The sequence below is a fragment of the Melanostigma gelatinosum genome (genome assembly GCF_949748355.1).
Source record: "Melanostigma gelatinosum genome assembly, chromosome: 4".
Taxonomy (NCBI): domain Eukaryota; kingdom Metazoa; phylum Chordata; class Actinopteri; order Perciformes; family Zoarcidae; genus Melanostigma; species Melanostigma gelatinosum.
The window spans coordinates 6,408,372-6,425,844 of NC_136637.1; the positions used below are offsets into that span (position 1 = coordinate 6,408,372).

At 41.4% G+C, this 17,473-nt stretch overlaps 2 protein-coding genes across 3 annotated transcripts; both read right to left on the reverse strand.

Moving 5' to 3' along the window:
- Window positions 1–5,967: 5,967 nt before the first annotated feature.
- On the reverse strand, window positions 5,968–9,895 carry agxta (alanine--glyoxylate and serine--pyruvate aminotransferase a; the record flags this gene model as incomplete). The annotated part of the gene is made up of 11 exons (XM_079266951.1): window positions 5,968–6,075; window positions 6,192–6,320; window positions 6,423–6,518; window positions 6,932–7,001; window positions 7,118–7,216; window positions 7,288–7,372; window positions 7,487–7,557; window positions 7,641–7,741; window positions 7,819–7,883; window positions 8,376–8,568; window positions 9,737–9,895. The coding sequence occupies 11 exons, from the start codon at window positions 9,893–9,895 to the stop codon at window positions 5,968–5,970; spliced, it is 1,176 nt and encodes a 391-aa protein (XP_079123077.1).
- Window positions 9,896–11,242: 1,347 nt separating this feature from the next.
- Window positions 11,243–16,460, reverse strand: LOC306776592 (allantoinase, mitochondrial). Of its 2 annotated transcripts, none has more exons than XM_079267303.1 (11): window positions 16,138–16,460; window positions 15,854–16,005; window positions 14,224–14,338; window positions 13,969–14,115; window positions 13,846–13,891; window positions 13,602–13,695; window positions 13,298–13,484; window positions 13,037–13,175; window positions 11,782–11,954; window positions 11,672–11,704; window positions 11,243–11,576 (listed from the first exon to the last, which is right to left on the reverse strand). In XM_079267303.1, exons 1-11 carry the CDS (start codon window positions 16,273–16,275, stop codon window positions 11,427–11,429), a joined length of 1,374 nt encoding a protein of 457 aa, XP_079123429.1. In that variant the 5' UTR covers window positions 16,276–16,460; the 3' UTR covers window positions 11,243–11,426. The 2 variants fall into 2 exon arrangements, with proteins under 2 accessions (XP_079123429.1, XP_079123430.1); XM_079267304.1 differs by having other exon boundaries at window positions 16,143–16,326.
- Between the last annotated feature and the right edge of the window lie 1,013 nt (window positions 16,461–17,473).

Below are 17,473 nucleotides of genomic sequence, written 5' to 3' on the forward strand. Positions count from 1 at the left end.
TTGTCAACACCGAAGTACAATGACGCACTTCCGGTTCCGCTTGTTTTAGTTTTTTTTAACAACTTTATTGAAATAAAAGTAAGTTAATTACTTATATACGGTCTATGGTTAGAACATCATTTGGGAAGATTACTAAAAATATATAAAATGAATTAAGAAAAACAATTATATTTATTTTCTTCTTCTTCTTTAAATTTGATTGGCGGGTCGCAACCAACTTGTATAGGTGCATACCGCCACCTACTGTACCGGAGTGTGCAGTTTCAGGGTAACCTTTTCTTCAGTTTCCAACTAAATCCTACGGTCTAATCCCGTTTCTTAAAGAAATCGCAACAGTGCTCTGCAGCACTCCCGCCATTCTGCGTCCACTGCCAGAACTCCCTCCAAACTCCACTTCCGTCCCAACTGACATATCTTTTGCTTCAAGATGTTCCTGTCTGAATTGTGACATTTGACATTTCAGGATAACATGCTCCACGTCTTCCGTAACATTACAAATAGTGCACTTATCTGAGTCCATTTTTGCCATTAAATACAGCGTTGAGTTAAGTCCTGTATGTCCGAACCTTAACCTTGATATTATGACCTCCTTTCTTCTATACTTCCCTTTGTATGTCTTCACATTTATGGATTTCTGAATGTTATAATAATGTCTTCCTTTGTTATCGTTGTCCCACTTCTTCTGCCAAAACTCCCGTCCTGCCTCTCTTATTAATGCTTTAGCTTCCCCCTTTCCAAAAGGAATTTTCAATATCTCCTCTTCTTTTAGTGTTCGTGCTCTCTTTGCAGTCATATCTGCTCTCTCATTGCCCTCCACCCCTACATGAGCAGGAACCCAGCAAAATTGAACATTAATTCCCAGTCTTTGAAGTCTCAACATTATCAGAGATATTTACATCACTAAATCCTCTCTAATTGTTAGTTTTGTCTTCAGGCTGTTTAAAGCTGCAGCAGAATCTGCACAGATGACCACTCTCTCAGGCCTGACCTCTTCGACCCATTGCAGTCCCAAGATTATTGCAATAATTTCAGCTGTAAAGACAGACAATCTGTCATTAATTTGTTTGCATATTGTCACACTAAATTCTGGTATGAATACCCCTGATCCCACGTGTCCATTCCCGTTATCTTTAGATCCATCTGTATAAATCTGCATATAGTTATAATCATTATTATTGATGTATACTTGAGTCTGATGTCCAATGTCATACAATTTTCTTTCCATCCATTTCTTCCTCTCTTCTATGAGTGTTAAATCCACATTGTGCACTGGTAGTATCCACGGAGGAACATTTCCCCATATTACATTGGGCCTATACTCTAACCCAGTAAACCCGTATTCTTTGGCTGTTGCACTGATTGTCCACCCAAACCCTTTGCCTTTACTTTGGGTGTATTCCCAGCATTCATACAGCACATTTGTTACGGGAAGTTCCTCTGCAGATCCCTTTAACTTCACCCAATATGCCAGAGCTAGTTTTGCTCGTCTTAGGCTTAATGGCAGTTCGTCGGCTTCTACCAGAAGTGCGTTGTTTGGGGTAGATTTAATTGCACCTACACTAAGTCTTAGAGCTCTGAACTGAATTCTATCTAATGCTAGTAATGTACTCTTGGCAGCTGTTCCATAAACCATACATCCATAATCTATACCTGCTCGTAGAATAGCCCTATAGATGTCCATTAGTGACCGTTTATCTGCTCCCCATTGATGTCCAGAAACTGCTCTCATAACATTGAGCACCTTTTTACATTTAGTTTCAATATGCCTAATATGAGTTCTCCACAAACATTTTTCATCAAACCATAAGCCTAAATATTTAAACTCTGTCACCCTCTCCATACTTTGTCCATATAATTTCAGATGAGTATTGCTTATATTTCTCTTTCTGGTCAATAGCATGTAGCAAGACTTATCAACAGACATCTTAAACCCCCAGTCATACGACCACTTTTCAACATTGATTATAGCCTTTTGAATTTTACTGATCACATGTCTAATATTTCTTCCCCTTTTCCAAATTGCTCCATCATCGGCATATAGCAAGGAGCCAATATCTCTGTCAATGTCCATAAAGACGTCATTTATCATAATATTAAATAATATAGGGCTAATAACACTACCTTGGGGGATCCCATTTACTATAGTAAATTCTTCAGACACGGCATCTCCAACTTTTACCTTGAATGATCGACCAGACAAAAAATCCAATATCCAGTGATACATCCTTCCACTAATACCTATTTTATGCATTTTAATCAATAAGCCCTCTCTCCACATGGAGTCATATGCTTTCTCTATATCAAAATAGACTATAGCCATAATCTCCTTCATACTTATTGCTTTCTCTGCTTCGTTGCTAACTTTTATCAATGCGTCAAGTGTCGATCTACCTTTACGAAAGCCATTCTGAGATTTATTTAGCAAGCCCCTTTGCTCTATAAAATAAGTTCATCTGCTCGTGATGATCTTTTCCATCCACTTGCACAAATGAGATGTCAGTGCTATTGGTCTATAATTGCCAGCATTCGCTAGGTCTTTACCAGGTTTACCAAAAGGTAGAATCAAAGCACTCTCCCAGCTGCTTGGCATTACATCTTCCCTCCAAATCATATTCAACAATTTACGAATAATTTCCAAGGCTTCTTCTGGTAATTGTCTAAACATAGCGTAGCATAGTTGGTCTTGACCTGGAGCAGTATACCCACTTCCCTCCAACGCTGTTTTCAGCTCCTGTATTGAAAACTCCATATCAAGGGGTGTTCCTTCATTGCCCTTTTTCTTTCTAACTTCTGTATGTGCTGCTAAAATTTCTTCTTTTCTCTGTCTATGCCTCTTGTGTAAATGACTTCCGCTATGAACATTTGCAAACTTCTTCCCCAATAACGCAGCTTTCTCCTCATTTGTAATTGCCCGATATTCTCCGTCTAGCAAAACTGGGATTTTAATTGATTTTCTTTTCCCACTCATCTTTTTGATCATCGCCCAAACATCACGTAACTCTATTTCTCTTCCAATAGCTGAACAGAATTGCCTCCATGCATTCCTCTTTGATGACTGAATAACTTTCTGTACTACCGCTCTCTTTCTTTGATAATCGATCAGATTATCTTGGGTCAAAAGACTTCTTAACTTTCTGTAGGCACGATTTCTTTCTTTAATGGCATTTTTGCATTCCTCATTCCACCATGGAACCATTTTCTTTTTCCCATTCACCTTACTCTTAGGAATGCATGTTGACGCAGCACCAATAATCACAGCGGTCACTGCTCCCAAACAGCTGTCCACATTATTCTCAATAGATATTTCTTCACATGACTTCCTACAACATTCTTTAAATTTTCCCCAGTTAGCTTTAGGAAAACACCATCTTTCTATTATATTACCCTTCTGAGTAAAGATACCACAATTGAATGAGCACCATATAGGATAGTGATCACTCCCTATATTAGATTCATTCATTGTATTCCATTCACACAAATGACTCATATTTCCTGAGACTAATGTAAGATCTAAGCAGGATACTGAGTTTCGAGTAACATCTACCCTGGTACTTCTTCCATCATCAAGACAAATTAATGATCTCTCCTCTATAAATTCTTCAACTACCCCTCCGTTGGTATCAGTGACCTCACTTCCCCATAATGTAGTGTGAGCATTAAAATCTCCACACCAAATTTCTCTTTTTCCAATATTTCCTGATATCTCGTGAAACATTTCCATAGATAGCTTTTTACAAGGATTATAGAAGTTCACTAACTTTATATCTCCTCTTGGACTACATACTTCTATCATAACACATTCATACTGTTCTGGAACATTAATCTTTCTATATGCTAAGTTATCCTTGATAAATGTTACACACCCTCCACCTTGTTTTCCAATTCTATCACTTCTGACAGAGCTGTATCCTGAAATGACAAAGTCCAATTGAGGTTTTAACCAAGTTTCTTGAATGCAAATAACATCTGGTGTAAAGTGTCAGATCAGCTACAACCTTCTTGAATTCTTGCCCATTTGCAATTAGACTTCTGGCATTCCATTGTAGGATATGCAACACCATTATGAGGTTAATCACCCTGAGCCTGTACATCATAGTTGGGAGGGTTCAACATCTTGTGAATCAGATCAGCCTTAACTTCTTTAATCCCCAGTGTCTCTATGCCTCTACGATTGTCTTTATTCTGTCACTTTTTCTTGTTTGTTGAATTGCCAAATTCATAGTTTTGCAGATGAAGGCCACGAAACAGATTTTATCTACAATTAGCGTGTCCTCATTTATGCATGGATTTAACTCTGTTAGACTCTGATCTAGGACAGGGGGAAGGTCCACAGGAGGTTGTCTAATCCCAGATTCTCTTACATCATTCCTGTGGCTTTCCCTGGGTGTAACTTCATTTTCCTTCACTTTTTTAACTGCTTTCGCATAAGACACTTGATTAAGTATTTTATATTTCTGCACTTCCTTTGCTTGTATTTGAACTGGGCATCCTCCAAAAGCAGCGCTGTGTTCACCGCCGCAGTTACAACATTTCATTTTTACATCTTGACCACATTTTCCGTATTCATGCTCGCCTCCACATCTTGCACATCTCTGCTTACCCTTACATTGCCCTGCAGTATGTCCCATTCTTTGACACTTGAAGCATCTTAAAGGAGCTGGAATAAACTCTTTTACATCACAGCTCATATATCCTATTCTTATTTTCTTAGACAAGATCTTTTCAAAGTCCAGCAGCACTGATAGGCTATCAGTTTTCTTCCCATTTCGATTTATTTGCAGTCTGGAAGCTTTCACTACCTTTCCTCCTTTCACTTCCTTAATTATCTCATCTATGGACACTGACAATGGCACATCCTGTATAACACCTCTCAGCTTTGAAACGCTCCCAGGAATATGACAGCTGATCCTTTCTCCATTCAAAGTTTCAGCTCCGAGGATCTTCTCTCGTTGCCTTTGATCTGTAGCAAAGATCAAAAGACGCCTGTTGCTTAAAAACTTGGCAAACTTAATCTTTCCTATTTCCTTCTCTATTGCCTTTGTCAGTTTTAACGGGTGATAATGGGCCCCTTCATTCTTAAACGCAATCACAACTTTCCATTCAGTTGAGTCATCCTCCTTCCCCACACTTGATCCAGTAGCCTTCACTTCTTTACTCTCCTCGCCAAAATCACTTCCGGAGCGGCCTGGACTGCCGCTCCCCTTTCTCCTCGTTCTGTTAGCTTCTTGCCATGCCATATTATCATTCTCACCATCTGCACTATCACCCATGATATCTGCATTCACGGTACAGTTGTTGCTCAACCACACAATTCTGTTCTCTTCTCGTACTCCACCACTTTTCCAACAAACTTTCTTTCTCTGGTCTCGTCGCACACTGATGACGTCATCTGGCTCCTCTGCACAGCCCCCAGTAAAACCAACTGGAAAAACAGCAGAAGTTTGGTAAACTTGCCTTCCTCTATTTATTTTCATAGAAATTGTTACCTTTTATAAGATTGGATTTTCCATTTTAATTGTTGAACTCTTTTGATATATGTGATAAATCCACAATGCACAGCAAGTACAGCGCTGAAGTTACAAAAACACCAGCCGGTGTTGATAAGATTACCTGAATGTAAGGTTTTCAGTAAGAATGATGAAAGACGCCAACCATGAGAAAACCCACTGATATAATTAACCTATAGAGGGCAAAATATGGTTTTCTATATGCGTGAAATGTTTCTAATATACCATTAAGAATGGTCAAACTATTCGTTACTGCCTGTTTGTATTGGACTGAAAAACTAAAATAATAAAGTATATGATCACAGACTGCCGCTGACAAAAGGTACCACAGCATTATGTGGAAACGCCCACTGTTCCCATTCAAGTAGTGATTGAGCCACAAGTCAATTATTGAGAACAATGATTGATTTATTACACAGTCTCTTCCTTGGTCATCTTTACAGCATCCAACCGTAACGTGCTACACTTTGCTCTTGTGGCAGTGTTTCAGAGCGTCTTTCAGTGCTGCCAGCACCATGTCAACATTGGCCTTGCTGCTGTTACATCCCATCAGTCCAACACGCAGCACCTAAGAGGACAAAAAACAACCGGGATTTAGGCTCCACAGGACTTCAGTGACTTGGAGGGAATAGTCAAGTAGAACCAAATTATTATGCAAAGAATTGTTATGGATTTTTCTCATACCAAGCCAGCTGATGATCCAAGCCCTCCGGAAATCTCTAAATTATGTGTTTTCATGATGTAGGTTGTGATCTCTTTCCAGTCATATCCATGAGGAGCAACAATAGTGGTAACCGTGGGGAGCCTTGCTTTCTGTAACAACCATTTAAGTCAGAAATAGTACAATGTTTCCCGATAATTATTTGTCGATTTTTATAATAAAATGAAATGGCAGTGTTGAAACTTGAAACTCACTTTTTCTTTGACAAAAAGTTTGAGTCCCATGCTTTCTAGGCCAGTGTGGAAATACTCTGCTGCTTTCTGATGTCTTTCCCATGAATTCTCCAGGCCCTGAGAGTAACAGAACAAGGCCATAAAAACAGACAAAATATAGTACAGCTGAGATGTTCGTAACTCATATTTTCATTTTATACATATTCATTTTCAGGGTTTACTACACAATGCCATGCTAGCATCTCGGTGAGGCTGTTCTAGGCACAGTGGGGCTTTGAGCTAAATGCGAGTGCTAACATGCACGCAATGCCAATGCTAACATGCTAACGTTATGTAACATTTACCATGTGCCCAGAACTGTGCTTTCATAGAGAAACAGCTTGCTAGCTGTTCTGACCATTTGTAATTGGCACAGAGTTGGAATGATGTATTTTTTCGTCACTGTACAACCTGCACAGTGGCTATCTGAAAAGAACTGGTGAAGCTTTGACAGATACAAAATCCAAACACTTCACCCGAACACGTCCCACCTCTTCAACAAGGACTGCCAGACTCTCCCTCAGGGAGTAGAAAGCAGTGACTGGACCTGTGTGGTGATATCTAGAGAGAGGAAATGGAAAAGACAGCGCAATATTCAGGAATTGTGCAATAGTGGCTAAAAATGAGAGCACCATTTAAAACTGAATCGGTTCCTGGGGGGGGGGGGGGCGTCTTACACTCTTGACGGCTTGCCATCACATCCCCAGTAGTTTGCAAGCCAACTCAAATCCAAGAAGAACGACACAGGCTTTGTCCTGCGGTTGAATATTTTCTGGCTGTGGACAGATAAAACCTTAAGTACACTTTACATATACTTTAAAGTATTACTTGTTTGTACATTTCTCACCATGCTCTGTCACTGAAGGAGATAGGCGCTGTACCCGGAGGGGCATTCAAAACCTTTTGGGAGCCTGTGTATAGGATGTCTATCCCTGAAAATACAAACATCAATATTTGTGTCACCAAAATAGATAATAAAACAATAAAATTGTTTCATCAGTCGCCCCAGAGAGACTGGGAACATGTAGCAGGATTTAATACTAAACCTAGCTGGTCCATGCACAGAGGGGCCCCTCCAACTGACGCCACGGAGTCGACGAGAAACAAGCAGTTATACCTGTAGGAACAAACCGTAACATTATCTGCCCTTATTATCATTACAGATGTGATGATGACCGAGGCGTGAGCGCCGCATCTTACTTATGGCACAGCTGTCCGATGCCATCTAAAGGATGCAGGACTCCAGTAGAGGACTCTCCATGTGCGAGGAAGAACACCACTGGTCGGTGTTTTGATAAGGCCTGTGATGAGATAACGGTATGATCGTACGGACTGAATTTATTTGAGTAACCTGATAACTGTAGAGTCAGAGTGATACCTGCTCTATTTCTTCATTCGTGAAGAAACCACCAGGGGCCGCCACAATGGTATTTACTCTGGCTCCTGTTGGGTTAACACACGTGTTGTTATGTGGCGGAATCACTTCAGAATCATTTTTATTTCATCAATTACTGCTTCGGTGTTTTTATCATTGTCAACAAACGCCTTGAAAACGAGCCACACCATCGCACTGGATGTTCCTTCATTATGATGAATGAGTACATACAGTACATCATACTGCTGCTGTCAACCCTAGCGTGCCAAATGTGTATTGTTCCACTGCTGAAAATAGTCTCCAACAAATGTACTGTTTACTGTTCAGGTGCTCTTTGCTGAAAACTACAGTGCCCAGCTGTTTTTGTAGAAAATGACTGAGCCGCCTTCAAACTAAACTATCTATTTAAGATCTATTTTCTTAGGGTTTACAGCTTCAGAAGGAACCAAGGAATAGGGCGGGGAAGCCCCAAAATCTTGAGAGGTGGACTAATACCGTGTCGGTTTTGGTCTCTTCATGGGACTTCTTGACAGGAAAATAGAGAAAAGCAGCAGCCTTACCTATCCTCTCAGCCATCTCTGCTGCTCTCTCTCCCCATATGCCGTTGACCGCGGTCAGCACGCTCTCCCCAGACTCCACTGTGTTGAAGATGGCACACTCCATCGCGGTGTGGCCAGTGCCGCTCACAGCAAAAGTCATCTTGTTCTGAGTCTGGAACATGTACTGGATTCCACTTTTGATGTCATTCATTATCTGTGACAAATAACAAGCAAACAATTGGGGAGTGGGGGGGGGGGGGTAGTTTGAATAGAAATATATTTTCTCTTCCCTGTTCCTTACAATGTGTGGCAGACTGAGGGCCTAACACAGGTTAGCCGCAGACCCTTCAATCTGTCCAATCATGAGGCAAACGAGTCGACGGCACAGAGGCATGAAACATGTCACAAAGTCAATGCTTCGAGCTTCTCAGATGTGACAATCGGCTCGTTGATCATATTAACAATAAACTGAACACGTATTGGTTTGGGAACAAAACATTTACAACATGTCAACCCTGAGCTTTTGGACATTCTGACGGGCATTTTTCACTTATTTTTGACATTTTATGGACCACGCCGACTAATTGAGAAAACTGTCAAAGCTGCGGCTGTCTCTTTCGCTCTCTCACTCATACACACACTCTCCCACAGACAAACACACATAGAAATATATGTCTATACTTGTGGAACCCTTATTGACATGATACGGTCACTTGCATAACCTAACCTCAACCTTAACTGTCCCACCTAAAGGCCTAACACCAACCCTGCCCCTAACCCGAACCTAAATCTATCATCAACCTTCAAACAGTTCTTTGAAAACCGACCAAAGTGTCTTCACAATGCAGAAATGTCCTCACTACGATGGTTTGGAACTGAAATTGGTCCTTAAAAAGGTAGCAGGCACACATGCACTGTTTTTTGAAGAAGACTTTTAATCAAAACGACATATCTTGGCTGCAGTTCAGCAATTTCCAGTGTTGGGAGACTTACTTGGATCTTTTACTTGAGTAAAAGTGGCAATAGCATCGTGAAGAAATACTCTAACAATAGACGTCCTGCATTCAACATTTACTTAGGTAAAGATATAGAAGTATTACAATATCAAAATTGGGTTTTTCAAATCTATAAAATGCATCATATTTCATTGTTTGGTTATTAGTTTTGTACCTGCAGATATAGAGTTAAACGCACAATAGTCCACTCTGAAATGAGTGAAGTATAAAGAAGCATAAGATGGAAATACTCAAGTAAAGTACAATAACATTAAAACTATACTTAAGTACAGTCCACGAGTAAAGGCACTAAATTACTTTCCACCAATGTATGTAGATGCTACATTGTTTCTAGCCTGCATCATGCGTGTTAAACAGCCGTGTTACCTCGAATATCTCTGGATGCATGTGTCCAATGACAGGATTGGCCCCGGCCTGCAAGATCCGCGGGGGAACATTGGAAGGTCCCGGTCCAAACATGTGGCGATGAGGAACCACCAACGGTTTCTGCAGGCATCTTGGTGGTGGTACGGAGACGGACGACATGTTTGCCAGCAAGCGTGACAGGCGCAGTGAAAACCACAAAAAGCCGTGGAAGCAGGTAAAAGTACAGCCTGAGCTGAGCCCCACCCCTCCGTCTGACCACTGAGGTCCTCAGGTCAGGAGTCTGTCACGACATTTTCTGCTTTTATCTCCGGCTTCTTCTGTCAACACATGTTGCCTTCCGTGCACAATGAGCTCAGGCAGCTGGAAACATTTTAAAGATAAGGGAAGTCACCCATCATGTCCTCAAATGTTAATCATTGATCACAGACGCTCCAGAGCATCAGGCTTAACCATTATACTGCTGTGCTTGACGTCTTTTCCACAAACCTACAAGAGCTCTTGTTGGCCTCCATTTTAAATCAGTTCATTTTAAGTTCTAATAAATTACAGTTTGCAAGATTGATAGATTTGACCTATATATATATATACATATATATATATATATATACATATATATATATATACATACATATATATATGTATACATATATATATGTATACATACATATATGTATACATACATATATATATGTATACATACATATATATATGTATACATACATATATATATGCATACATATATATATGTATATATATATATACATACATATATACATACATATATATATATATATATATATATATATATTTATACATATATATAATGTATATATATATTTGAACTTGTTACATGAGCTCAAACAATGTTGGAAAGTCTGAAGCAGTCTAGTAAAAGTAACAGATTTAAGGTTATGAACAGCAATGCATTTTTACCATCTTCACCAGGAGATTATGTATTCGGTCGTGAGTGTGTGAGCATCTCTGCGTGCGTCTTTCTGTCTGCAGCTAATCTCTCATACTACTGGACCCATCAGCCTCATATTTCTTCTGCTCGTTTATGACGGTATTCACACTTTCAAAAAAAAAAAAAAGTATTGCCGGTTTTATACTGGCATTGATTGCTGACTCCTCACTATTCGTAACCACTCAATCTATAAGGAGGCTTATGCATGTAATGTATATACACACACACATGAACATCCTGTGTTGCAATGTGAACTCCATTGAAAGCTTTTATTTAAATTAGAAGGTATGGCCCTGAATTAAATGTCACATCTCACTTATCTAGAAGCCAAAAGATGGAACTGTGTGCTCTGTGTGATTTGGAAGAAGTAGAAAGAGAGTCCTATTTTTTGTAAAAATGCCGTGTCAAATCCCTGAAATATTCTGGTTTACAGATAATAAAAAATTGGAATGATTGAGTGTGCTGCATTTGTCTCAAAGGCCTGAAAAAGAAGGCACTGTTTAATTGGTGTTCATGGATTTATTTTCTACTTCTTTGTCGGTGTTCCCGGTTTTATTACAAATGCAAATTGTGATGTTCAAATGTTTAGGCAATAAAATCAAACAAAAAGCATGTATAAGTTGCGAGAGAGATGACGAAAAACAACATGGGTGCACTTTTTACGGCCTTAGACGACACAATGATTTCGATAAGTTGAGGTTTATTACGGCTCGTTGTTATTGTGCTTCACAGTTGGGCTTCACTTTTCCTCTGAGGGATGAAGAGATGCTTCCCCAGAGGCTGGGGGCAGAAGGAGCCCTCTCTGTACACCAGCTGCCCCCTGACTATGGTTGCACACACCACTCCTCGCAGTGTGACGCCGAGGTAAGGAGTTAGCTGCGCACACACACACACACACACACACACGATCATAAGCTCAGTCACAATAAAAACATGCTTCTTACATCATTTGTGTAATTAATGTGGCTCACCTTGTTTTTATGATGCATGCTTGCTTCTTTAATCTGTGAAGAAAATGAAATGAATACAATGAAAGCAAGCTCTTCTCCGTCCCAAATATGGAAGCAGATTTAATTCCGACCTCAAATTCTCTCTCTGGGTCCCATACGACCAGGTCGGCATCATAGCCGGGGCCCAGGTGGCCCTTCTGGTTGTGAAGGCTACTCAGCTGGGCTGTTCGCTGGCAGAGGAGTCTCACCACATCAGACAGCTGAAAGCCTCTCTTACTGGCTGAGCTCCAGAACAGAGGCAAACCTGCCAATGGTTCAAAAAAAGAAATGGTTGAAAAGATTGACAGGCCTGTTGAGAATTGTGTCGACAACCTCAAATATTTTGAGGTTTGTCTCCTGCGTTCGTGAATTACTTCAAAGTAAACATTGTGGCTTGTCAGACTTTGACCGCCCTCTCAATGTGTCCCAACAGTCAATAATTGTTCGGTCCTCTAAAGCTGCCACTCGGCTCTTGTTTACCTCCCTGTGAACTTCGCCCGGTGTGGGTGATTGTCAGATGCATTATGGGTGGGAGGAGACATGGAGGGAGGGAGCAACTAATCCACTCAAAAAGAAAATCTGCATATTAATTCCCTGTAATATCGCACAGGCCAGGTTTAAGTGGCGAATTTTAGCCAGTGCCTCTGTCAGGCTTCAACAGCAGAGAGGATTTGTCGTGTAGAGACAAATCCTGGAGCTGCTCCGTAGACGGGGAATAATGTGAGATGAGCTGCCACGGAAAACTTGGGTGCGTTATCCGATTCACGGCTCAAAGCCTTGTATTCGGATATCAAGACACTCACTGGAATGTAAATTCACAAACAAAATCTGTGGTAGAGTATGTGAGTGTCACGTGACGTCGGTCATATCACTCCCCAGTAAAAATGAATCATTCAGTGGAGTGTGTGGGACAGCGATGAGTCGATGACCGTTGACACAATTTTGAGACTGAGCATGATGATGTCACATCAAACATACCTCCCAGGGGTTAGGTGACCTAAGATGTGACGAGTTGTGACATTTTCGAAAACCTTTTAGCTTTTTAGTGAGCTGAATCCGCTGCATGATTGCAACTCGGTTGCAGGGAAACTAATTGTAAAGAAAGCGCTGACATTATTGCATTATAACGTTCATATAGCGTACAGGGAAATGAGCTGTAGACACCAAAACTGTTTCTTCTGCCCAAGCTTTAGACATGTTGAACTCTGCTGTAAAGTTAGGCATTTTATAATGGTCGTCTATATGGGGGTTGAGTCACTTTTTAAGTTTTTTTATTAGCAACCGGTTTAGTTTTGATGGTTAAAAAAAATATTGTGTGTGTGTGTAATCGTTGTCACAAGCTCATACCAAATTGTAGAGAAGAAATTCCCCCCCAAGCTTCAGTGAAGTCTCCGTTGTCCAGCTTCTTCAGGTCTGGGGTGCAGGGGGAGTGATCCGACACCACCATGTCGATCTGCCCGGCTTTCAGCGCGGACCACAACTGCTCCTGTGGGGAAAGAAATCAATCATCTGCGACGGATCAAAGAATAATAAAGCCCAGTTTTACGTTTAGGCTCACTCTGAAAACAGTCCCGACTTTTCATCTCCTGTGCATCCTCTTCTGTTCACCTGGTTGACAGATCCTCTGATGGGGGGGCAGCACTTGAATTGCGTGGCCCCAGCAGGTATGTTCTCGGCACACAGGCTGAGGTAGTGGTGGGTGGTCTCCACCGTCAGGGGGGCTCCGGCCTGCCGCGCCTCCTGGATCAGCTCCAGTGGCTTAGCAGAGGACAAGTGAACGATATGGCACCGCACCCTGGAGCAGAGAGAGTTAGCTCAGTGTGGCATCAATGCTACAATTACAAGCACAAATGCTATCCAGAGGGATCCTCTATGATATCATGGTCATCTGCCACCACGCTGATGTTCTTACTGGTACTGGAGGCAGAGCTCTGCGACGGTGCGAATGGCCTCCATCTCCATGACATCTGGTCTGGACTGCAGAAAGGTGGAGTACTGACAAGGGTCTAGTGGTGTAGGCAGGGGTATGGAGTTTAGATATATCAATACTGGGAACCTTAATGTATTAGCAGATGGAGCTTAAAGGTAATGTTTATCAGCCCAAAAAGTAAAGTAATAGCATTTTCTAGCTGAGTGCACTTTAAAATTATTGTTACCGCCATTCTCCTGTGTTGTCTGCTCAACGTCCCTCTCTGCATGAAACTAAAGGGAGACAAAGCAGACGACACTTCAGTGACGTTACCACACTTTATTTGGGCATGTTACGGAAGGTAAATTACCAGCAGGACACTTCCTGTGCCTTGCAGCTGCGCCATCGCTGCGTGTAGATCCCGGTCCGTCACGTGGGGGAACTCCTCCACCCCGCTGTGGATGAGGAAACACTTGAAGCCAGCCACTCCCGCCTGGATCATGGGCCGAAGCTCCAGCTGCAAAGGAAGACACCCGTCGTTTGGTGTTTTTATCGCAATATCAGCGCAGTGCGGCTGAGAATGTATTTTTTATTTTTTTGTACCCGAGCCGCTCCACCACCGTACCTGATTGTCAGGAATTACGCCTCCCCAGAAGGCCGTGTCCACAAAACACTTCCCTGTCGCCGCTTGCAGTTTCTCGTGGAAATTTCCAACCGTGGTAGTTGGAGGGATGCTGTTTCTGTGGGAATTTTAAACAAAAAGAGAAAAAAAAAACACAAATGTAACTCTCAAATGTACTAATATTACCAGACATAATAACTCATGCTACCGTATGAAGGCAAATCACTGTCACTCAAATTCGAGAGCGCAAATTAGATCCACGCGCGCAAATCAAACAGCCGCGCGCGTATTTTACTTTGACGAGCGCTTTTAAATCACTCCGCGAGCGAAATTCGCTCGAGAAACTTTAACCTGCTCGCTCGCTCGCGAGTAGTTTTTCTTTTTGACAGTAAGTGGGCGGGCCCAGTCTCCAGTGTATCTCTACATCTAATTGGTTACAATCCTCATCTTTGGATAGACCAGATATCACTCTGACACAGACACTAGTGGGAGATGCACTACAGGTCAGATACAATAATGTACATTTTACTGCACGGGTACTTTTACTTTCTGCACTGAAAGTACATTTTGCTGATAATAACATACTTGACTAAGGTATTGAATGCAGGTATCTTACTCGTAGTGGATTATTGTTTCATCAGTATGGTATTAGTACGTTTACTGCAGTGAAGGATCTGAATACTTTTTCATCCACTAACTACTTGTCAGTGATTTAACAGTTTATATACAAACAGTGGTCCCTAATCTTGGCTCCAGATCTTTGAGCAGGTCCAAATTCCTGCTCATATTAAAAACAACTATATTATATCTCTTCTGTAAACACAACAGAATGATTAAATATGATCACATCATGTTTTAATCAATTAAGATCAAAGAGTTTCTTTGAGCTGTTTGTCACAAGAGGTTTGAGTATCAAACACACATTGTCTGTAATAGAATGGAGTGCATTTAAACCAATCTCAGCAACTTGACTCCATTTACAAGAGAAACACATTTTTAATGATTGTGTTTCAAAACTCTATCAACATAACTTGTATTTCACCAGCCTCTACAGTCTGAAAAGTTTACAAAACCTGTCAGACAAATGTAGAACATCCTGAGATGTAGTGGAGTGTTTAGTGGCGGATTGAAAAGCGCCTCTATCAGAACTAGCGTCTGTGTCAGAGTGATATCCGGTCTATCCCAAGACGAGGATTGTAACCAATTAGATGTAGAGATACACTGGGTCCGCCCACTTACTGCCAAAAAGAAGAACTGCGAGAGAGCGAGCAGGAAAAAGACTCACGAGCAAGCAGGTTAAAGTTTCGCGAGCGATTTTTGCACGTGCGAGAGGGAATTTTGCTCGCGAAGTGATGTAAAATATGTAGGACGAAAAATGTCTGAATTATAAATAAATAAATGTATGAATAAATATAGGAATAACTAGAGAAATGCATAAATAAATGTATAAGTACAGAAATGAATAAATAAAATAATCAAATCATATTCTGTCCTCCATAGTAAAAGCGCTCGTCAAAGTAAAATACGCGCGCGGCTGTTTGATTTGTGTGAGCGCGTGGATCTCATTTGCGCTCTCGGATTTTGACAGTGATTTGCCTCCATAGTTTCGATTGATTTGTGGGAGTGAGCTTACAGCGGCATGTCCACAATGGTTGTCACCCCTCCAGCTGCAGCGGCTCTGGTGGCGGTCCAGAAGCCCTCCCAGGAGGCTCGGCCTGGTTCGTTCACGTGGACGTGGCAATCGACGATGCCCGGCATCACCACGCTGTCGCCCACGTCCAACACCTGCAATCGCAACAGCGCCATTGTTTGAGTGCAAATAGATTCATTAGGAGGGTTGAATCAATGCATATGGCCTTGTAAAAGTACAATGGAGAAGTATCCTAAAAATGCTGAGACCAATGAGACCCGGCTTACCTCACCTCCAGGAAAGTCGCTGTCCGGAAGGATTTGATGGATCGTCCCATCCTTTATCACGATGACAGCGGGACGGACTTGGTCGCCGAGCAGCACCCTCTTACTCCTCACGGCACCAACCGCTGATCCCAGCTCCATGTCTGTCTTCACCGACAGTTAATGAGGATAATAGACTCTGTTGCTACACGTCAGACGCAAACTTGGCAAGTCAGCGACCTCGAGGCACCACCCCCTTGCTGATTTGTTGACTTATCCTGTCTGTGTGACATGCTGAAGTTCAGATCCAGCCATGCCAACAAATGGGTTAGGTTTGATCCTGAGCCTCCAGCTTGTGACACTGTGCTACTGTGGAGGATTTCAGTATTAAACACATTATAAGTATGATTAAATAACCCCCCTAGTGATGAGTAGAAGTGTCACAATAATAATATGTTAGTCACAATATGTTTACAATATTCTTGCTTATAGAAGATATGTGTTACAGTATATTAACTCATTGAATGTATTAAATCATAAAAGTATAGTCACTAAAGGTATTAAAAGACTGTAAGAATAGTTTGAGGGTCAGACAGGGATTCTGAATGGGACATGCAGCAAATGGAGGATGTGGTCAGTGGGGAGGACAACTGACCAGAGGTGGAGTCAAGACAGATGTTTTGCGAGGAGAGAAGATGTTTTGCTAAAGGATCGATAATGGGAGGGGACAGAAGTCAAATGGAGCCAATCACTAATCGCCACGGAATATGTTTTATGACTGTTTCGGACATTTCCAACTGTCGGGGCATATAAGAGACTGTTCTGGAGAGAATTCCTCAGACCACATCCGCTCTCGTTTTTCAGTACCTGAATTCAGACCTGTGATTGAGATGCGTGCGTGTGGTCTCTGTTCTCAAGAACATTACGATTGATAGTTGATTCAGTTTGTAAGTGAACTTTGTGTAGTACATTAAATATTGTTTAATTTTGAAACCGGATCCAGTTCCGTTTTTCTGATGCGCGTGCACAGTAGGAAGCTTGAAGCAGAAATCTCCCTGCAGCCTGTTGAAGCCTCCCATCCTTCTGTTTAAACCCTAACACTACCCAGCGTGTGGACCGTGTGGATCCCACATGTGAACACAAGAATCCTTCAACAATCACAGATTATACCAGAATCAGCTTTATTGGCCATGTGTGCTTACACATACATGGAATTTGTCTCCGGTTTCCACTCCACTCTCAATGTATAAACACAAATTTACAATGAACAAGAAATATATGTATAAAGAATAAAAAAGGGCAGCAAAAAAAGTAGAACGGGTGTAGGTATAAACATTTAGCTATAATACAAGTATAAATA